This window comes from Papilio xuthus, unplaced genomic scaffold, assembly GCF_000836235.2.
Source record: "Papilio xuthus unplaced genomic scaffold, Pxut_1.1 DF826933.1, whole genome shotgun sequence".
Classification (NCBI taxonomy): Eukaryota; Metazoa; Arthropoda; class Insecta; order Lepidoptera; family Papilionidae; genus Papilio; species Papilio xuthus.
Genome location: NW_013531716.1, coordinates 4313345 through 4336292, shown reverse-complemented (window position 1 = coordinate 4336292; position 22948 = coordinate 4313345). Strand labels below are relative to the sequence as shown.

The 22948-nt window shown below is 31.5% G+C and overlaps 4 protein-coding genes across 6 annotated transcripts; 1 reads left to right on the top strand and 3 right to left on the bottom strand.

Moving 5' to 3' along the window:
- Positions 1-729: 729 nt before the first annotated feature.
- On the bottom strand, positions 730-5253 carry LOC106121953 (organic cation transporter protein-like). The gene is made up of 3 exons (XM_013317789.1): positions 4158-5253; positions 1906-2313; positions 730-1604 (listed from the first exon to the last, which is right to left on the bottom strand). Exons 1-3 carry the CDS (start codon positions 4502-4504, stop codon positions 911-913), a joined length of 1449 nt encoding a protein of 482 aa, XP_013173243.1. The 5' UTR covers positions 4505-5253; the 3' UTR covers positions 730-910.
- A 109-nt stretch (positions 5254-5362) lies between these two features.
- On the bottom strand, positions 5363-7253 carry LOC106121957 (organic cation transporter protein-like). The gene is made up of 3 exons (XM_013317792.1): positions 6725-7253; positions 6120-6527; positions 5363-6048 (listed from the first exon to the last, which is right to left on the bottom strand). The coding sequence occupies exons 1-3, from the start codon at positions 7069-7071 to the stop codon at positions 5364-5366; spliced, it is 1440 nt and encodes a 479-aa protein (XP_013173246.1). The 5' UTR covers positions 7072-7253; the 3' UTR covers position 5363.
- A 504-nt stretch (positions 7254-7757) lies between these two features.
- Positions 7758-16326, bottom strand: LOC106121951 (organic cation transporter protein-like). 3 transcript variants are annotated; one of them, XM_013317787.1, is made up of 5 exons: positions 16162-16326; positions 11086-11479; positions 9682-10089; positions 9246-9489; positions 7758-8593 (listed from the first exon to the last, which is right to left on the bottom strand). In XM_013317787.1, coding segments are annotated over exons 1-5 (1476 nt in total). In that variant the 5' UTR covers positions 16163-16326; the 3' UTR covers positions 7758-8164.
- A 3511-nt stretch (positions 16327-19837) lies between these two features.
- On the top strand, positions 19838-22032 carry Non3 (Ribosome production factor 2-like protein Non3). Its single transcript, XM_013317798.1, has 5 exons — positions 19838-19966; positions 20042-20257; positions 20606-20879; positions 21106-21247; positions 21741-22032. The coding sequence occupies exons 1-5, from the start codon at positions 19944-19946 to the stop codon at positions 22010-22012; spliced, it is 927 nt and encodes a 308-aa protein (XP_013173252.1). The 5' UTR covers positions 19838-19943; the 3' UTR covers positions 22013-22032.
- The last annotated feature ends 916 nt before the right edge of the window (positions 22033-22948 follow it).

The following is a 22948-nucleotide window of genomic DNA, read 5'->3' as shown; positions in this document are numbered from 1 at the left end:
TTTTGAGATAAAAAAAATCTAGATATACTTGTACATAATCATAATTCATACATAAAACGATTGTACGAGTAACTAAAAAATATTAGTCAGCAGCATTTTTGTCCGTGTAACAAGTCCCTGTATCCACTGCCAGCCACAATTAAGCTTGCTTTTAAGAAAGCTTTACAACTTTTAAGTTTGAAAGTTACGATTACATTTATCATATGATTTACACATTTCTGTCTATGTATGTTCAACGTTTTGTTTTCAAATTCCAAATTCAAACATTCCTCTATTAATTATTATGTGTAGTAATGATATATAATATCATTTGATTTTATAAATTCTGCTTTAAACATTTATGAATGGATATAGAATTGTTTCAAACTCTATAGATATTAAATTAGTTCTTGATATGATAGACAGAAGTTAAGAGTTTTGACACAGAGCCGTCTTGTCTTGTTATATTATCGATCTATCAAAAGGTCGTGTAGGCGAATGTTACGATAACTTGATATGATAAGTTATTCGTTGTCATCTATCTATGTATGTAAATATACTATATAACATTTTAAGATGATACAGTAAGTTTTTACTATTTTTATATTTAATATAATGCGTTCCAACAGATTTTTTTTACATAACATTTTAAATAACGAATAGTTTTTCATTCATATATTCTTATTAATAATAAATCACAATAATTTTACAACAAATTTATTAATTCACATATATGTACAAAAGACTTGCTTACATTAAAATAAAAAAAATAAAATAGCTTTATTTTCCCCTGTGAAAAGGGACTGGTGTCTAAAATAAGGTGATGAATGATCAGGCTTCCACCCCACGGACCATAAAATATATAATAAGCAAATATTGCATTTTAAATATAAGCATGATTTAATGAATGAAACGAAAAGAAAAAAATGTATTAAGATTTAATTTTTCTCTCTGACTGTTCAGTTTGTTGAATTGTATTCAATAGTACTGTGTCTTTAGTGTCTGGTAATAAGAAGCATAAAAATCCTGCAACTAAAGCCACGGTACTAAAAATTGTAATAGAAGCCCACTCTATACCAATGTTGACTACAAATGGTGCAGCAAAACCTCCGACTCTTGCACTCATTGAAGCGAATCCCATAGCAGAATTTCTGACAACAGTTGGAAATACTTCTGATGTATACAAATATATTTGAATAAACGCCATATAAGCTCCCATTTGACCGAAAACAGCAAACACTAGAGACATTGTATAAGCGTTGCTTGGAATAAATATAAAAACAGTTAAAGATACTGCTGCTATTAGAAAACTTGCTATAACGCCAATCTTTCTTTGAAGAAATAAACACGAAAGTATGTTAAGAACTACTCCAGGTAAAAGAAACAATCCTGATAGCATTACATTGAAATAGAAATTGCCTTGTAGTCTACCGATGTATTGGTTAATACCGAAAAATGTATGACCACAACAAAACCAAACCAGAGCCATTACAATTGTATAAATTCTTAATCTTGTCGTTTTAAATAAATCCAAATACGAGCTGTGATTTTGTTTATTATGATTCAAGGAATGTTCTTGGATCTTATCTATTATTGCTCCAATATTTTCAGTAGGTCTATTATTCCTGAAATTGAAATAAAATAAAATAATTTCGTATTTTTAAGACAGTTCTTATTTGAGTTTAATTACTATGATTCTAAAAATTATAAAGATAACACAAAAATATTGATATTTTGCAATGGATTATTGGTATACTTTTTAGGGTGCCTTATCTCGAAAGGAAAAAACGAAACCTTTATAGGATCACTTTGTTGTCCGTCCGTCTGTCTGCCAAAACCGTTTTTTACGGAAATTTGAAATTAATAAACGAATTTACGAAGTCTTTTCATCAATTAACAAAAATAGTAGCCAATTTAGCTTATTACCATTTAGCAATCTTTGTCAACACATTTATAGCCTCTTGTTTCTTTCCCATAGTGAGCAGCCAGCGAGGGGATTCTGGTAATAGCCAATAATATATTATAACAAACACCCAGGGCACTGACGTCACCATTTGTAGATATCGCCACTCTCGAACATAATAAGCTAGCATTGGCTGAATTATTGACGCCGTAACGTATGCCATTTCCGTAAGCCCCGTCAGATACGGTCTGAACGATGTACCGCTCAATTCTACCATAAGAATGTAAGAGCAAAGCATTGTCCCACCAACTGCGGTGCCGATTAAAAAGCGACAAACGAGGAACATCCAAAGGTCTGGAACTACTCCGGACATTATTATGAATATAACGTTGCTAATAAGTGCGGTTAGGGTTGTTATTTTACGGCCATATCTGAAATGTAGAGAGAAATCTTTTTAATGGACGAAGTTCTAGGTGTAGGTATGTTTTGTTATTCCTTGTGTATGATATTAAACAACGCCATACCCTTTGAGTTGTTGTTTTACGCCTATTTTGTGCATATATGGCAGTCGCAGCCTATAAGGTATAAATGCCGCAGGGTATAAATGCATCCTTCTAAAATATGTTAGTTGGACATGTGTAAAAAGACTAAATAGTGAGGTGGTATTTAACAATACAACAACTTCTATTCCATGCATGGACTGGCTCGAAGCTAAAACTACAACATCAGAAGATATAAGTATTCTGATTCATGCCTATCTTAAAGTCAAAGTACAAGTTGCGGCGCCTGAAAAGTGTGAGATTCCGAAGGCCTAATTTCTGCCGTCTTTCCTTTCCTATTAAGAATTCGACACGGCGGAAGTCGGTGTATAGGAAAAGGAAAGACCCGCTTTCAGTACGTCCTGTCTAATTAGGGTAGGAAACGTATCGACAATTTGTTTGAGATGTCTATAGGCATCGGTCGAATTACTTTTTTAACTGAACTGAACCAACTGAAACCAGTTGCTCGTTTGATACCTTTTACTAGAAAAAAAAATACTTAACTCTATAAACTTGAAGAAAATCGATAAAAGCAATTCTCTTTATCTCAGTAGGTGAATGTTGATATACTTATTTATATGTACTCGTATTAATATAGAGTACCTTGGGCTCTCACAATTTTAATGCAATTGCAGGCAGAAGGCCGCCAAGTGTGTCAATGTCAGCGACTATCGCAAAGGAGAGTTTAGGCTTTGCTATTGATGCGCTTTACATCAGTTACAAATAAAACATTTACGAACAAATTTAACATTAAACGACCTTATTTCTACACAAATAGTTACAAAATTTACATGTAAGGGAAGACTTTTGCTCCTTAAATACAGGTCTTCCTAGTTAAGGAGCCAAGGCAACATTAAATTTTGAACTTTGTGTAAAACAATAAAAAAAATCATTATTGTTTTTCATATTATGGTTCTTTGAATGCCACGTATTTTTCAAGTTCAAATAGTGGCTTAAGCAAATGCGAAACGTGTACTAAATTAGGCTTTCGACGCGAACACTCAGACACAAGAATTTGTTTCGACAGCACTCCTGTTTTCACACAACAAATATTATTGTTGTAGGCTTTACCACTGTTTAAAACAATAATGGGATATATTATTATCTTGTTTATTTTATTTTTGAGCAAAAGTTTTACAAGCTGCTAATTTCAAAATGTAAAAAATGCATTTATAGGCTGTCTAAGTTATCTTTCCAGTGGGCAAAAGTCAGACTAAATTATGATAGGTCACTAGCGCACCCAAAAAAATTAACACGTGATCCTGTTTGTAATGTCTTGTCAATTTTTTTTACGCATAAATCATTTCTCACAGAACTAACAGCGTTTGCAGAGAGCCTCTTTCACTGGCACACATAATTTGCTGCATTATAAATATTGTTAATCAAAGGTTTTCTCTGAAAAATATGCTTTCGTCAATTTTTACAATGGTACTTTTGCTGATATATAAAGTAAGGCGCTTATTTATTGTATGGTTTGAATATTTTATTATTATTGTGCTATTATTTTTTTTTGAAAATCAAAATTATTGACCTGTCTGTAATTTACCCTACTATTCTACAAAAATGGCGAAATTTTTATATATTTTTTGACTTCTATTGTTTCATATTCTTTACGTCGACTACCAGTTACCTTTATTTTTTTTGCATAAAAACGCCTACAACTGGTGCTGTATGGTAATATGGTACTGAAAAAGAAAGTTTATTGATTTAATTAAAAGTAAAAAATCTCTTATTACCTGTCTGATAAATATCCGTAGATTAGACTTCCCGCTAGAATTCCAATCTGCAACGTAGATTGTGCAAAGCTAGCCAGTTGTGTTTTGTTACAAATTAAGTTCCATGTGGTAGTGACAGATTCTACAACATTGCTCGTATCGTATTTAGGATTTGTGCACGGACAATAGTTCGTTGTATTCAAGACTTGGTCATCTGTGCATTCGTACTCTACACTAGGCAAAATAAAAACTACATTTGTCAACTGAAAATCAGTAGGTAAACGGCCAATATATATTAAAAACATAACCCATGATTGAAATTTCCCAAACCGACCGATCACCTTTTCAAAGGCATCATCAGCGGACATTGTTATGATTCGAAAAAAAAAATTACTGGCCTGATTTTGAATTTATCTTTCTTTTACAATTCGTTGCACTCTATTCGCACTATGGTTTTACTGTTACTAAACGTATTAAATGTAGACACGCGACATAACAAATACTTTGATGATAATATTTTATCTAAACTGTAAGATTATTTAGAAGATATAAAGATTTAACAAATATTTAGGTTGAATGATAAATTTTGTACACGTTACATCTTCGTGCTTTCTTCCGGACCAATTTTGACCATTGCACTCGTACAGTTTTAAAAGATTAAAATAAAAAACTAATTTAAGTTTTTAGCACAAATTAAATCTGTTATTTTCTTAACAAAGAATAAATAAACTGTATTGCCTTTATGATTTCTGTTAAAAAGACGGACACTTGAACAAATACAGCTCGAATAAATAAAGTACCGAGGTTTAAATAATATTTCGTTTATCATAAGTAGGTATATTTGCACTTTACTCATAATACAATTCATAATATGAATTGCTGTCTGCTGTCTCGCACAGACTATTGTAACATTTTTCTTTTATCATTAAATTATTTTACCTTTTTTAATTATTGTTACGTCACGCATCCAACTGGATGCAGATGGGGGCAAACTTCGACGTTGTTATGAAACGAACTTTGTATATCATTCGCATTGCATTCATTTGGAAAATTCATTATGTACATACATGAAAGAAAAAAAATATTTCTTACAAATACTGAAATTCGATTTAAACTAAAATACTCAAAATTCATAATTGTATAAATGTAATGTACTTAAGTAGAATTACATGATAAAAGACAAAGTCAATTTATAATTTTGTAATCGAGTTATAGTTACATAAGACATTATTTGTCATTAGGTTTTTCTGTTTCTTGAATAGTATTTAACAATGCAATATTTTTAGTTTCAGGTAACAGTAGACACAAGAATCCCGCACAAAATGCCAATACACTAAATATTGTAATCGAAACCCATTCTATACCAATATTTACAACAAACGGAGCAATGAAACTACCGAACCTCGCAAACATGGAAGCAAATCCCATTGCAGAATTTCTGATAATAGTTGGAAAAATTTCTGATGAATATAAATATATTTGAACAAAAGATGTGTAAGCACCTAATTGACCGATTATAGCAAAAGTTAATGAAACTGCATTAGAATCTTCAGGAATGAAAATGAATACAAGTAAAGATATCGCTGCGGTTGAAAAACTAGTAATAACTGCTAACTTTCTCCGTAAATACAACGAAGCCAAAATCACAAGAAAAATTCCCGGGATAAGGCTTGCAGCTGAAAGTATTACGTTGAGATATAAATTTCCTTGGAGACGTCCAATGTATTGATTGATGCCAAAGAAGGTGTGCGCGCAACAGAACCATACGAAAGCGATTATAATCGAATAGATTCTTATTTTAGGTGTTTTAAACAAATCGATGTATGATCCATATTCTTGTTTACGCTCTTGTTGTGTTTCTTGTTCGATTTTATCAACGATGGATTTTATGTCGTCGGTAGGTCGATTATTTCTGTAAAAAATTAATTCACTGAATATAATAATAAAAACAAAAATAAATATTTTGTAAATTCTAAATGTTACCTTTTTGCAATAGTAGTGAGGATACGAATTGCTTCTTCTTTCTTTCCCATTGTTATCAACCACCTTGGCGATTCCGGTAGTAGCCAGAAGTTTAATAAAACAAAAACCCACGGTACTGAAGTTACTAATTGCAGATATCGCCATTCCCTTACATAGTATGCTATAATTGGATGAACTAAGTATCCTGTTAGGTAAGATATCTCAAACAATCCAGTTAGATATGCCCTAAACGATTTTCCGCTAAGTTCGATCACTAGAATGTAAGAACAGAGCATAGTGCCTCCGACTCCAGTACCAATAAGGAAGCGGCATACAAGGAACATCCATATTTCTGGGACTACGGCGGATATAATGACAAATATGACAGTCGTAGTAAATGCTAAACAGGTTGCGATTTTCCGACCGTACCTGAAAAATATATTTTTTAATTTTATATTATAATAATGAAGATAAACTAATAAGTCTGTACGTTGTCAATCTACGTACAAATCGAAGATTGACTTAAATGCTCTAGGATTTACTAATCAAACTAAAAGTAATAAAATTTTAGTGCGCATTTTTATGATAGACTTTCGCGAACATCGTATCGATATCTAAATGCGTACCTGTCTGAACTATAACCATATAATAGACTTCCAGCAAGAATTCCAACTTGCAGCATGGATTGAGCCAAGCTAGCGAGCTGAGTCCTTCCACATATAAGATCCCATGTGCTAGTCACTGAGTTGATAATCACGCTTGTATCATATTCCGGATTATCACAGGGACAATAGTTCGTTGCATTCGATGTTTCTTCATCCAAACACACATACTCAACACTAGGTAGAATAAACACAACGTTTGTTAACTGAAATTCCGTTGGATATCTAGATATGGTAACCAGAATTAAGATCCATGTTTGATATAAACCAAATCTTCCAATTGCATTTTCTATGTGATCAATGTCTGTCATTTTGTTCAATTTCTTAGTACACTTTACTACGTATTGTTTGACTTAAGCATGTTGTAACACGCAGTTAGTATTCGTTTCAATGCCAGAATAAGACTGAGTGGCATCTCAATGCTTGGCTAATTTTATTATTGTAATACACTGAAAGTCACCTATATCTGTAATATTTATAACACGGCTTAAGATTAAATATTACGACAAAGGAAATGAAACATTGTTATTAAAATGTATTTCAATGCAAAAACATTGTATTTTTTATACGAAGTTACTATTATACAGTCAACATTGTAAACACATTCAAAATATCGAGTCTTACAGAGTTAAATTTGAATTGGGTTTTTCGTTTTTTCATAATAATAAATACCGAAGTACTAAGAAGAGATAGGATAAAATATTCCGACGTTAGCATGACATAACAATATAGCATTTATCATGATCTTATTACCAACTATAAATTGTAAATGAAAACTACTATAATAGACAATCTATTAAAGTAGTTTGATTTAAAACCTAGACATTTAGTAAGATATGGTAGACATTTTCATAGCCATTTTTCTTCGTCAGTAAATATATAAAAGATAAATTCACATAAATACGTTTCTAACGTCCACAACTTATTTTGGTTACTATAATTTATAACAAATTACTAATAGTATAAAGATAAAACCTTGTTTAAAAAAAGAAAAACATCAATCAGAAAAATATTTATTATGGACAGATAAATTCTCAGGCGCCGCGTCGGCTGAAATATTGAATAAATGTCGTGAAATTGTTTTTGCATTGTATTATCAAATACGCTGAAGAATATTTGCTATACACTTATCATTGATAGCGGTGGAATTTTATAAAAAAAAATCAATAAAATCATTTACACTGGACATATTATTTTCATATTTATCTTAAAATATAAAGCAATCTTTAAATTACTTTTTTTACAAACTTACTTTAACTTATCACAGCCTATTTTAATAGACTTTTATACTAAAGAATACCTTACATTACCTTACATTTTTGTCATTTTTTTTATAAAATCGATAATATAATAGTTATATCACACTAAAATAAATTAGCCTCCTTCATTAATTAACAGAGATCTTTACGCTTCACCTTCATCTAAAGTATCTGGAAGTTTCTTTCCTCGAGTGTCAGGTAATACTAAACAGAGTCCTGCACCAATTAATGGTACAATACCAAACGCTAAAGGTGGAAGCCAAAAATATGTTAGTCTTAAAGTAGCAACGAATGGCGCTACCATAGAACCGATTCTTGCAACAGTCGATGCTAAACCTACGCCAGAATTCCGTACAACAGTGGGGAAGAGTTCTCCGGCGTACAAGTATACCGTGGCGAAGGAAATGCTCATGCCCCATAGACCGATGCAGCCGAGGCTCAAGTGACTGGCACCAGTGTCCGGAACCACCATGATGAGCAAGCAGCTCAGGCCGGTGACACAATTGGCACTGATTAAAGTCACTTTACGTCCGAGAACTCGGTTGGCGTATATCGAAATCAGTGTACCAGGAACCTGGAAATGAAAAACAAACCAATTTGAGTAATTACTAAATAAAGTATGGATAGTTAAATTGATTGTTACTCTTAATCAAGTGTTCTTTTTTAATACCTGTGCAACGCACTAAAGTTGATTGGCAATATTTTAATTCTAAATTTCTTATTTTGTATTCAGTTCTTTTATTTTATTTAAACAGATTTTAGTAGTCTTGTTAAATTCATGGAAGAAAACTAATTGGTATTCCAATGAAGAAATTGGTTTTAACACACAATATAGAATGTCTGCTTCAAAATGATTTGTATGCATTAGCAGTTTTTTGTACGAGTATTTGGATTATCTAATAAAGGTGTAATGTAGAAAATATAAAACTTGAAAGTTTTACGTGTACAATTTTTTTGTAATGGATACATTTGAAAGCAAGGGATGCAAGAAAAAAATGCTTCTATTAACGGAAAATAAGTATTTGTAAAAGGCATTATCACAAACGTTACAAGTAATCTAGGTGTTGTCGCTGTTGATATAAACCTATAATTTTACACATATGCAAGCCATTTTACATACTCGTAGAACCTGTCATATCTAACGAGTTTTGTTGATACCAGTTACAAAATATAACTCAGTTCATAAGAGTTTAATAGTTTATTCTACGTATATGTTAATTTTATACCTGAATGGCGGCCGAAACTGCGACATTGGAGAATATATCTCCAGACACATGTCCGATGTACTGCGACACTCCAAAGAAACAAAGCCCGCAAACGAACCAGTTAAAGCAAATAGCAATAGTGCGCGCACGCAACTTCGGAGTACGGAACAGAGCTAGGAATGATGCATGCTCTTCATCCGCATTGCTCAGTCCTGCGGCTATTTTCTGTGTTGTTGTTGCGATTTCATCAGTGGGTAAGCCGTTTCTGGAATATAAATATTAAACCTTTTAGACATGTGTTTCCAATATTAAAAAATTACGACTATTTAGCAATTTCAGGCGCTACACATATAAATATTACTAAAAATAATCACAAAAATAGTTTTGAAAGTGTGACATTGAAACAAATTGCAATTTTTTTTTGTTTTCTATATAGGTAATACAACATAATACTGACCTTTTAGCAGCAGTTTCCATTATAACTGCAGCTTCTTTAGCTTTGCCAGATGTTATCAACCATCTTGGTGATTCAGGTAACAAAAAGTAGTAGCTTAAAAATAAGACTGAAGGCAGTGATATGGCTAGTTGAAAAGTATTCCAGTCTCGTAAGAAATAGCCAAAAAGTGGCAATGTTAGATGTCCCAGATTGAAGGGTATCTGATATAATATTCCGACGGTCTCTCTGTACTTTGCACCGATAATTTCCATTATGAGAACAAAACTGCTGACCATCGTTCCTCCAGTGGCAACCGCGAGCAAAAAGCGAAGGATTGTGAACATGTACCAGTCAACAGAGAAGGCCGTGGTAACGCCTGTGACTAACTGCAGACAGACCGCCGCAACGAATGGCATGCGTCTGCCAAACCTGAAATAGCATAAACACTGAATTAAAATCTTATAAAGATCTAATTTATTTTTGTTTCTATGGCGGATACAAATTCCGTAATGATAAATAGTTATACGAAAATTCATACTAATAATTAATATTCAATATTATTAAAGCAAAAATAACAAAGTGTAAAGTTATCTGCAATTATAGGCAAAAATCTCAAGTTTAGATCCTTGAGGGTTTAATTATTGCAGTTAAAGTTATTTTCAGTTTATCTTTCATTACTTACAAATAAAAGTACAATTGGAAATACCTCGTATCTCCTTAGATCAAAGAGTATTAAGCTAAAGTAATGACATCCGGAGTCAGTGCAATTCGGTATTACGAAATGAATACAGGATGTGTCAATTTATTCGAAGTGATCGCGACTGCGTCTTGGCTCTCACAATTACGTGATGCATAAGGAATCGACGAAAGTAATTTGACTTTCAGAACTGTTTATTATGATACAGCAAAGGCAGACTACCTAATATATTATTCTCGATTTCTTGAGTCTGCAGTAAATTGTAAACTTCTTGTAAAACAAATTATCACCTAAACATGTTAATATCATACAGACGAAACAACTGACGACTGCTTGTGAATACGAATTATATATAATATGGTATTAAAAAACCTTGCTTCGGTTTGGGATTCGTATATATTCGAACATCGATAAGCGAGAGTTCAAAGAACCGCGAATTTTTTCTCGCTTATTAGGGTTTCTTTTTAACCTGAATTTATCGCTTATGGGAGTCGCCCGTTGGGACCTGACAATGACTCACGCATATCCAGGTTCAATCGAAATGTTAAAAGGAAGAATAAAACGTGGCAAGTTAAATTTATACTACATTAAATTTATCTATGCTCGTATTAGTAAAAAGAGTTCTTATTGTTCTAGGCTCTAGATACATAACAAGTGGAAAGGATGATACAGAAGTGCGTAATAAAAAGTAAAATTTGTATTTCATATAACATTTAAAAGAAACTTACCTGTCAGATAGGTGACCAAACACCATGTTGCCCACAAGAATTCCCAGCATGAAGATTGTCTGTGTTAAGCTCTTTAACCATTCTCTATTGCATACTAGATTCCATTGGGAAATTATCGTCTCGTGAAAAACACTACGATCGTATTGAAAGTCGGTACAATTCTTGTATTCAGCAAGGCAAACGCTTCCAAAGTCATTGTCAGAGCTCGCGCAAGTGAAATTCATAGGCGGTGCAAGAAATATGATGCTCATCTGATGCCAAGCTACTGGAAACTTTACAAGGAATATGACAAAACATATCCATATTTGCCATTTGCCGATTGCACCGATCGCTTTCGTTATCGGATCTTCAGTAATTTTCTGACTCTCAGCATCTTTGTTGTCGCGATCCAACACTGAAGTTAAAAATAAATTATGTGAAATATGTGTGACAAAATTAGATCATTTGATACACTTTGAGGAATTTGTGACGATAAATAATTGATATTGATAGTGGATGGCTGCAAAAGAAAAGGGAGAGCAAAGTAAGAACAGATGATTTGCGTGAAAGAGGAGATGCGTAAGAAGGGGGTGAATTCATGTGACGGCTGGTAGTGATGTATGGAGGAGTACTACTCCTGTGCCGACTATGCCGTCACTCCGTAGGGATAAAGGCAAGTTGAATATAAAATACCAATATATAAAGAACTTATAATAGCAAAGGGTACTCAACCGTTCTTAAAAAGTCACTGCAGACAATTTTACCCAATCAAATTCAAAAACAAATAGTAAGCCATTTGTAATGAGTAAATGGCATAATTGATAATATTGTTGTTGCAGGGAATTGTTTAAGGATTTAACATTTGCTAGTTATTATTTACGCATTACACAAGAATATTTACTATCAATACAATAATCGGGAAGTAGGAATGTAATCTAGCGATGTGTTAATTTTGAATGCTACGTGTAATTGTTTGATTAAACACATTGAAGCTTAGATCATCCTCATACATAATATGTATTTTGTATGTATATAAGTTATCCAAACAATGTAATAAATAACATTTAATATAATAATAATAATTATTATTATTGAATAATTAAATTGTTTGGATTTCTTACAAGCATTATTTAAAAAAAAATCACTAGTTTTCGCAAATCATTTTCGACGGGCGTTATAACTTTCTCAACAAATATTTGAACAACATTGAAAATCAATAAATTGATTCATCCTTATTCTAAGCACAGACAGTCGAGAAATACATAAAAAGAATTCAGATGTATGTTTAAGAATTTGTAATATAAAGGAAAATTTAATTTGGAGTGCATTTATGTTGTACTCTGTTTATACAGATGTATAATTTAGTTCTTTAATAAATGACTACAATAGCAAATTATATGGAATGCGCGGGTGTCTACCGTTTGACCGATCGGACTACCGATCAATCGGCCAAATGGGATTTTTCCCATTGGGTCAATCGAATTCACAGTATCAATTTAATTAAAGCAAAAGTAAAAAAAATTAAAAGCTATAAATTTAAAATAATCACATATATTCAGTTAATTTAAAAGAAGTGTAATAAAATTTTACTCTGTAAAAAAGTTAAAATGTAATACCGTAAAATTTTCACTAATAATTGTTAAATTTTGAGACACTCACCCATTAAATTCATATTGTCTAGTTTATTTTCATCTTCAGAAGTCATTTTGAATGTGATTTATATTAGCACATCGCCTTTGGAATTTTTCGAGCGAGTGAATAAATTTTTTATAACGGCGAATTTCGAACAACGTCTGCTAACGTGCTGTGTGTAAACGACGAATGGATAGTCTAAAAATGTTTCTAATGTCGCCTACGCAGCGACCAGCAGCATGGGGCCCTTGATTTAGCGTTATTGAATAATGTTTGACTCGTAAATTGGATAATGACTTTCACAGCGACGCTTTCGATTTTTGCAAGATGTATATGAACATTTTAAATTTTAATTAGAGCGATTACAAGAATTAATAATTTTTTCTGCTCCTATTGATAATCACCGAGTAATGTTGAAATACCTATTATAAAATGTAGGTTTATCAAATGTTTGTAACTCAATCTACTGAACTTTGTACTAACAATGTCAATTAATGTTTATGCTTCGTGATGTCTGCCGAATTACAGATAATTCAGTTCTATTGATGTGCTGTTTTTTAATCGAGCGTATAATATTTTAACCATATTATAAACTGACCTTTCACCCTGTGATAGGACACTGACGGGTCCGCAGACTGATTGTATGTTTCTTTATCAATACGAGACGAGCCAAGCCTCTCCTGACAAACTGATCCAACATAAATATTGTGAATCATTGCAAAACACAAGCTCTCAATTATCAACGTACGAAGCTACCTAATATCCATGTATTTTTTAATTAATTATGCACGCACATATTTCAAGTAGTTTAGGATTTGGTTCAAGGTGATTCCAAGAATAACCAATGATATTTCAAAAATGCGAAGATTAATCAAATATAAGCATTGTGATAATTGAATCATTATAAATAATAAAAAATATGATATTCACTATTGTTTCATTATTTCTTAACATAAGTTGAAGTTAAAAATAAAATTATTGTTACGTTAATTTTAAGACATAAATAAAACTCGCCCTTTATAGCAATAAAACTCAAAGCTAAAGTATGTATGTATGTATTGCTAACATTTAAATTACTTGTCATCGGGAATTATATTAAAAACATAGTCCGCCAAAAAAGCGTATGATAAACGTTATTTGAAAGCAAATACAATGTAGGTGTTATACTATTGTTCGTAAATTTCCAAACATGTAATCCTTATAAATATGAGCCACGTTTAAAATCGTACAATAATTACTAAAGAACTTATAGTCTTGGTGACACTAATTTTACACTAAGGTCAATTTCTGGTAATGTCTAACATCAGCGTCCGATAAAAGGATTGACATGTGACAAATGTAATTGTTACACTGCCTAGGTTTTTATGTTGTGGCCCTAAAAGTATCAGTAACTTACCTAATATATGTAGTATTGTTATGAAATGTTAGGAAAAATAATTGGCTAGAACCTGTTCGCTAATATAAAGGTTAATCTTTGTTTCAAGGTTGCCATTAGGTATTAGTAGTGCTTTTTGTAAAATGTAAAGCTTATACAAGACTAAATGTATTATAACAGTATTAGCAAAACATTAGTGTGGTCGTTTTCATATTAAGTTTCACTTTAATAAGCTAACCGGTTTCTTTTATTGATGTTATTATGGTATGAACCATTTTGTGAAATCTCTTGCAATTTCTATTTCTTATATAATTATAGACGCGGTTTGCGTTATAAGGATTATTTTAAATTATTAATAACACAAAATTAATAAAAGCTGTTTACTGTAGTGTTTTTAATAATTATTTTTAATTATTGTTTTTTATTAGGAATATAAACAATAAAGGTTTTTATGTGGTAAAATTACTTAATGTTAATGTACCACCAGGAAAACTTGTAAAAAAAATAATTTATTTATATAGAAATATTCATTAATATAAGCCAAGGTTAACATTTACATTACTTCTTAATATTATCATAAATGTGAAAGTTTTGATGTATGGATGGATGTTTGTTAGAAGGTATCTCCAGAACGGTTCAACGGATCTTGATGAAATTTGACATTTTGATGGAGAACATAGTTTGGTAGAAAACATAAGCTAGTTACTAAGATTATTTTAATACCACACGGACGGAGTCGCGGTCTACAGCTAGTTTAAAAATCAATAGATAAATATTATTGAGTGAAATATAGATAAAATACTTGATGTTAAAACAGTCGAAGTGACGAAATGTTTTGATTCCTTGCAACATCTATATTTTGTTTTTTTGTTTAACGATTGATTTATTTGATTATACTATTACGATGTTGATTATTTAAGACATAAATATGCAATTGCAGATTTAATTCTCATATTTTAACCTTTATAGCTGGATAACAGATATTTTTTAGTCTGTTTGAAGTGATCACCAGATGTAGTTGCACTTTTTTTTGTTTTAAGTTTTTATTGTTACGACAGAGAGAAAAATAGATTTTACACTCGAACAACTTCATTACTTCTTTTAATGTGGCAAATTTTGGAATACAAAAATATCATTTTGCTAACCAATAAGGGACTCCGCGTAGGTTGATTATTTTATGAGAAAACTTTACTAAGTATCTGATTAAATAATCATAAGCCATCTCTGAATATTGCTGGAAAATTTGGATAGTGTTTTATGCTATGTAGAATTAATTTTTTATTCTATAATACTATACATTATCCAATTTTATTTTATAATATATTTATACTATTTCAAGAGATCTAGTTAACACATTTTCTATGTACTTAAAAAGGTATGATGTATGAAAGTGGTTGGCATTCAAGGTTTTTACTTCGCAATTTGTTGATAAGGAACTGCGGAAATCACCTCGGTGCGCAGTAAACAGACGTTTCCTGACCTAAATGGTCCAACCCTGACTCTTGGAATCATCTCATATATATGTATCTATACGACAATTAACAATGATTAAAATACGTATTACAATTTGATTGTTTACTGTTCCGGGTAATGATGTTTTAATATTAATTAACAAGCTTATAATAAGATTATAACATGAAACATAAACAATATAATATAAATATAAAATTAGATTATTTGAATATTCTTGAATTATAATTATTTCCCTGTACGATTAATATGACGTAGATTTTTTTTAGATACAAGTAGCTATCGTCTGCGCGGGAATAAAAAACGGATAGTAACCGATTCTCAAACCTACTGAAAAAGCATATAAAATTAAAAAAAAAATCGGTCAAGCCGTTTCGAAGGAATATTGTTACGAACATTGTGGCACGAGAATTTTATAGAAAAGACTACAATATTGCTTTTAGTACAGCAGACGAATAACTAAAATAAATTATAGCATCATTAAAAGATCATCAACAAAAAAATGCTATTAAAAGTGGGTAATTTAATGTAAACAAAAAAGAAATTAATTACATGTTATAATTAAAATTATTATATGTATATTAATAAGCAGAAACATGACAATAGATTTATTTACTTACTTTTGCGTGATCCGTTATGAATTTGCCAAATTAATTCACACAATAATTAAAATCGGCGAGACACATGCGCCGCAGCTTATTTAGCTGCGCTCAAGCACGTTGTAACGTCACACAGAACAGAACACACTATATATTGGAGCTAAACTTCGACGTACATTCTCAGTGCAAGTCGCAACAAATGTATGAAAAATTAAACAAATCAACTCTAATTCTATTGACGCATAAGCCATGATGTTAGCTGCAGCCTGTTATGCGGTGCTACGTAAAGTAGAAAAATTCAAAATAACAACGTCATGTAATAATAACTTCAATGAAAATCGAAATAAAATATATAAAAGGTTTTTGGGCCATAAAAAATTTTGATTATTGACGTAGAATAAAAAAAAGTCGCTTCTTTTTTTGTTATTTTGTAAAGTTCAACCAGTTTGTAATACGCAATGTAATTTATTATTTTTTGTTGTATCAATGAAATAGAATTAAGCGATGATTCTTCTTGGCAACGTTGTTTTGGAAACCGTTTTTTTTTGGATTCTCTAAATTTGATACGTTTTTATCATTGTTGTTGTACCACGATAAAAAAAACTTTCAACAGATTATTAAAATACCTCAAATTATATTTAATATAGATAAGCATGAAAACAAAAAAAAATGCCAAAGAAATAAATGTAGTACATTTATTTTTAGAGAATAAAAGATTAGGGTCCTTTAAGAAGTGAAAGTAGTTGTTTTTTAGTGTTGCGGACGTCCATAGCCGTCGATGATGACAACCGTGTTCCCTCCGGTCGTTTAACCCCTGCTGTCGTAAAAAAACAATGCGTACCAAAATAGTATTAATTTTACTTGAGACATCAAATTATGTATGCCTCGACTTCAACATATACAAATTTTCACAGATTCCTAGAACGGAAACCACAGTCGGTGAAATAAAAAAAATACCTTTTAATGATTTTCTTTATACCTTTCTTTATATATCTAATTCTTCTGTGAGTGTGTATGTCACTGAACACTTCTCTCAAACGACTGGACCGATTTTGATGAAATTTTTTGTGTGTGTTCAAGGGGATCTGGGAATGGTTTAGATTCACAATTTTCATCAAATATTAACTTCATATTAATTTATTCAAATTAAAGACGTGTAGACAGGACAACGTCTGTCGGGTCCGTTAGTTATAATTATAATTCTTAAACAACGAGTTACTTTATGTGTTTTACTTTTTTAGGCGTAAAATATAATTAACAAATCGGAGTTTAGTGTGATAACTTAGGTCGTATGGGTATATGATGAAGTTATATTTGATTAGGATATATTTGGGTAGATACCTGTTTAGTTTTTAGTGAACGTATTATAAAATCTGGCACTAATATTGCGCTTAAATATTGCCAGGTAATTCCCCAAACGCGATGTAAAACAAGTTACCAACTTTAGATTCCAGTTACTAATTTAATCTCAGCATGTTTTAAAATTACTCAATATTTTAATGTTTAGTTTTAATCTAGCTCTTTGCTTATTTTTATTTTCTGATTTTACTAATTCAAATTAATTGAATTAAAGGACTAAATATATATCAGTAATTTAAATATAATGAAGTTTTTCTTTTATGCCGCGTAAGTGTGATACATTAGCTTGCTCTTTGCAGGGTAATGTTTTTCACGGATATTTATGTATGTTGGCGACAACATGCCTCAATTCTGTAAACAGACAAACGACAAATTCCATACTTGGCTGCCATTAAACTAATTACTCCATATTTTCATTGCATTTATTTGTTAAAGATTTTTTTTAATTTATTGATATTTAAAACCTATCAGTATTTTAGAAAATGAGATTGTACAAATCCGGTTATCTTGTATTTAGTAGTACGTCTATTATTTACTTCGCAGTTCATGTTTCATCATCAAGTAGTTAAATGACATACACATTACTAATAGTCCGTCTTCAAATCTTAACATGTATCATGTATGTATCTCTAAATATAATACAAGTGTTATGTTGTACATCGAAGGTTTAAGACTGTTCTGTAATTGTATATCCACGAACATCACATTTCACACATCGTGCAAAATTTCAAAACAATTTCTGTCTTCTGCTTTATTGATCCGATCTAAGCAGTATCTTTTTCATGTTTTGTGGTGATACTATGTCAAATAACGTTTATGTTTATTTTAAGTACGTAAATGTAAATATTAAATAATGTAATTTAAATTGTAATTTCCTTGACTTAGTCACTTTTATAGTCATTTAGATTTAAGGATTCCAGGGTTGCTAATAGTGGTTGTGAGGGGTTATCGGCTAGCAATTGTCTGACCTTAAAGGTATCTTTACGTCAAGCTAATATCAAATTTCCGTTTGTGAATTTACGTCGACTCATGTCTGGTGTTAGTTTCCGCTTCGCCGCATCTTCTCACGTGGCAATAATTGTGAGAATGTTTATTGTAAGATATAAGGTTATTTAAAAGTAATTGGTCGATTTTGAAGTGAAACCCATCCCATGCTTAAACTTTTTAAATACTATAAGCTATAAGTCTACAAGGTACAAAGCTGCGTTTGCTCGCTTTTTTAATTTAATACAGTATGTTTAGGGCATTCACCTGATGGTAAAAGATATGACAGCCACGAAAATACGGAGCTATTTTGGATCTTGCAACAAATAACCCACCGACTAAAGACCATTTGGAGTCGGGATTTGCGTAACATCACATGCAATTTTATGCTTTGCGTCAAATCAGAACCGGACAGAGGCGGCATAATTTAGCTTGACCCTCTATATTTTATTGTGAATGTCAAATCGAAGAAGCGTCTGCACAACTTGTTTCACAAGCCCCAGTGTAACTAATAACATCAAGTTTTAAATGCCTTAAACAAAATGAAACTGGTTTGCCTAATCTACCTACGTAGTTGCTACCTTGTAAATTACAGAAGTTTTCCTCAAAGTGATTTCCATGATAGACTAACATTACCTAGCGATAAGTAAATTATAGTTCTGATCACACTTAAGTCAGATACAAAAATAAGCACTTAATTTAAAGTTCATCTTAGTTAATTAAAGTGGATTGAGCAACAAATTGATAAAAAATAGACTAGAAGTTACAATTTATACAATTGCGCAGTACCTTTTAAGTCCCATAATTAATATGAATTCAAGAATTTGAAAAGGTCGTCAAGACAATGATTAATCGAAATCCTTTATTAGATTACACTTGGAGTCGTGTCCTTTTAATCCCACAGCAGTACTTTCAGTTCCGAGAGCGATATTATTTGATAATAAAAATAGGAAGTTATTATATAGAAATAGAACTTTGTTTATAAATACCTAAAACAAAATAGTTTATCAAATACAAAACTATTATATATTTGGGTCAGACAGTAAATATCAAAGGTCAAAGGAGATTAAGAATCCTACTATGCGAGCAAATTTTATTTTAATACATTACAAGATTTTTTACCAACATCAGTTATCAGTAAGATAAATAATAAACGCATGGATTTTGTTATATCTATTAATTTTCATATTGAAGTTCAAAGGTTAAAAAATATTTACGATTTTTTTTGAAGATTTTTACAAACTTTTTCGAAATAGACAATTAGATAATTAAAAACTTTTTGTCCTTTTTATTCTGGCAAATCATTTTCTGCTTGGTAACACTAAAACGTGTGCCTAACGTCATTGCTGACTGACAGATAGTGACAAATGACATTGACAGTGAATGTTAGTGTTCAAACTCAAACACGTGTTGAATTTAATAACATAAAATAAGTGCTTTCGTAATTAATCTTTATTCAAATGGCTGTTATTCAACGTATAAAGTAATACTTGACACATTCATTACATGTGAAACAAATCGCGAATTTAATTGATATAATTTTTAATATAATTTTCAGAAAACCTACAACGCGCAAAGGCAAAAAAGTTTTACTTGCCAAGGAACCAAAGCCTGTTGAAGGACCGAAACAATGTATTTTTCTACAAGGACGTAATCCGTCAGACAGAACCAGAAAACTTTTAAAAGATGTATATGATTTGAAAAAGCCTGATGCCGCATTTTTAAGCCGAAAAAATGATTTCGTACCCTTCGAAGATGCCAGCCTTATCGAGAAGTAAGTCGTATTATTTATTAAAAATATTAAACTATCCTTAGTATTTCATGAAATAATGATTATAGATTACCATATTCAGTATAGCCTAAAAAAATAATATTGTTTGGGAGTAAATGTGGTAGACATTGGATCATTTTTTTAATGATAATTCTAGATTTCTCATTATTTATTAAACTAAACTAAGAAAATAATAATACACCTGGTATTATTATTTTATATATAATAATGTAGCTTTTGTATTAAATGATATAAATAATAAATTGCACAACAGACTTCCATACATACCTATGTACTTATTGTGTCTTTTGATATTATTGATTTCAAAAATATTCTATAACTGAATTTCAGGATGTGTTACAAAAAGGAAGCCGCTTTGTTTGGTGTTGGATCACATAGCAAGAAGCGTCCTCATAACATAATACTCGGAAGAACATTTAACTATGGGATCTTAGATATGATAGAATTGGGCGCTGACAAATTTAAAGCCATGAAGGAGTTTCATAATATGAAGGTGTTGGCTGGACTAAAGCCCTGTTTGATATTCAACGGTCCAGCATGGGACTTGAATCAAGATTTAAAGAGATTAAAATCCTTGTTTATTGACTTCTTTCACAGAGAAAAGGTCTGTATTAGTTTCGTAATTCAACTAATGAACAATACATAAATTGGAAAAGAATGAAACATTTCTATCTATTATTTATATGTTTCAATAATAATTTGGCATTTTAACACTAAACCTTAAGTGGATAAAGGAAAGATGAGTGCTGAAAGGACAAAGAAGTCATACATTAAGATATTTTATGGATATTGTTTGTCAAATTTACATTATTCTTAATTGTATTTTTCAGGTTGAAAGCATAAGATTGCAAGGGTTGGAGCATGCTTTAAGTTTCACTGCAACCGAAAATGGTTCAATTTATTTTAGATCTTATAGGATTCTGCTAAAGAAAAGTGGGCAGCGAACACCCAGAGTTGAATTGGAGGAAATAGGTAATATAAGGAATAATTTCTCTTATTATGTGTGTTATGACAATCAAATTATAATCTATCTGGAACTTTGTAACCACCATTAGTAAACTTCGCATGTCAGACACATGGCATTGAGCCATCATTTGTCTAGGATGCCAAATTAAGTAGCCATGCCCTGCAAAGACAATGCTAGTATGATTTTTGATATATTTTTGTTTAATTAATAGCGAAAATTAATCATTGGTAACTTAGGGTAGGCTCCAAGCCCCACTGCAGCAGCTCAACTCAATTTGTAACTGCATAGATTTATAATCTAGCTCAGCTCTACAGCACACATAGTTATAGTACTTCTTGACAAGTTGTTAGCTGACGATTTAGTTGTTGAGCTGCAGCTCAATGGTTGTAGTCTATGTGACCTGCACTTTTGAACCGTTTCCTAGCCGATTTACACACGTCCCGCAAAAATAAAATTCTTAACCGAGGTATTAATGAAATTTAAATGAATATGTTTCAGGTCCCTCAATAGATTTCAAATTAAGGCGAACTAAGTTGGCGTCAGATGATCTCTACAAGGAATCTTGTAAGATACCACGTGAAGTGAAACCACTAACAAAGAAGAATATATCAAAGGATGCATTCGGAACAAAACTTGGACGCATTCACATAGGCAAGCAGGATATCCCAAGATTACAGACACGAAAGATGAAAGGTCTTAAGAAAACACCAGAAGAAAAGAAGCAATTGTTACGTAAGAAAAAGTTAGCAAGAAAGCAGACTACAGCGTAATAAATATGTTATTTAATGAATATGTTGTTTAAATGTTTCGGTAAACAAAATCCTACTGAATTAGTGTTTGTGCCTATGGTCACAATCTCGTAAGATTTTTTAAAATTTAAATTCAATCTTCGTCAGTCCACATTTCTTTTTTCTTCACATTTCATTTAAAATATTAGAAAGTCAAAGCATAGTATTGTCACACTTATAAGCTTAAACGATGGTTTTTCCAAGAATATAATGCATCATCAGATATTTTTGAATACCAATATTTTATCTGCCTAACCAAAAGCAGTACTATTATTTTTAAATGTCATGGCGACCCAAGGTCATCTGCACGCTGCGCATAGCCATCCAGAAACGCCCCGCTACACATAAATTTGTAATCTGAGCAGCGTCTTGTGCGAAGGTAGAACCGTTAAGATAATCGAAAACAACAATTAAAGAGCTGATTAATATAATACACAATATATTAAGGTAACGATCGAAAGTAAATAACACGGACAAATGGTTTTTTCCGTATATTATGTTAATTCACTACAACGGTAATCATACATACGTTTCGTAAACCGACAAAACCCAGGGATATTTTTAAAAAGTATTAAGGAAAAACCAAAGGCGTGCAGTGCAATAGAAGACCCGAGTGTTTTGAATAATTAATGACGTACACATATGTACATAACATGCTAATTTTAACGATAAGCTATATCTTTACATTTACCATGTGAGATGGTCAGATGATATTGAACTTGAACTAACGAAATAGGTTACGTTTAATTCTTGAAATAATTTATGAAATTTATTTTAAACCATTGCAACTGAGTTTTTAACTTGTGTAAGTTTCACGACTAGTCGAAAGGTAGGATTCGAACCTATGATCACATGATCGATTGTCCGTACCCTCAACTAGACAACTGGGCTATTAGTGCCTATAAATGCTGTTGATTA

Coding starts and splice junctions, on each gene's coding strand:
- Non3 (XM_013317798.1), top strand. CDS start 19,944: ATGGCTGTTATTCAACGTATAAA. Junction 19,967..20,041: donor GCTGTTATTCAACGTATAAA/GTAATACTTGAC, acceptor TATAATTTTCAG/AAAACCTACAACGCGCAAAG. Junction 20,880..21,105: donor ACTTCTTTCACAGAGAAAAG/GTCTGTATTAGT, acceptor TGTATTTTTCAG/GTTGAAAGCATAAGATTGCA.
- LOC106121953 (XM_013317789.1), bottom strand. CDS start 4,504: ATGTCCGCTGATGATGCCTTTGAAAAGGTGATCGGTCGGTTTGGGAAA. Junction 2,314..4,157: donor TACGGATATTTATCAGACAG/GTAATAAGAGAT, acceptor TCTACATTTCAG/ATATGGCCGTAAAATAACAA. Junction 1,605..1,905: donor TTGACAAAGATTGCTAAATG/GTAATAAGCTAA, acceptor TTTCAATTTCAG/GAATAATAGACCTACTGAAA.
- LOC106121951 (XM_013317785.1), bottom strand. CDS start 13,412: ATGATTCACAATATTTATGTTGGATCAGTTTGTCAGGAGAGGCTTGGC. Junction 10,090..11,085: donor TTTGGTCACCTATCTGACAG/GTAAGTTTCTTT, acceptor ATGCTATTTCAG/GTTTGGCAGACGCATGCCAT. Junction 9,490..9,681: donor ATGGAAACTGCTGCTAAAAG/GTCAGTATTATG, acceptor TTTATATTCCAG/AAACGGCTTACCCACTGATG.
- LOC106121957 (XM_013317792.1), bottom strand. CDS start 7,071: ATGACAGACATTGATCACATAGAAAATGCAATTGGAAGATTTGGTTTA. Junction 6,528..6,724: donor TATGGTTATAGTTCAGACAG/GTACGCATTTAG, acceptor TATATTTTTCAG/GTACGGTCGGAAAATCGCAA. Junction 6,049..6,119: donor CTCACTACTATTGCAAAAAG/GTAACATTTAGA, acceptor AATTTTTTACAG/AAATAATCGACCTACCGACG.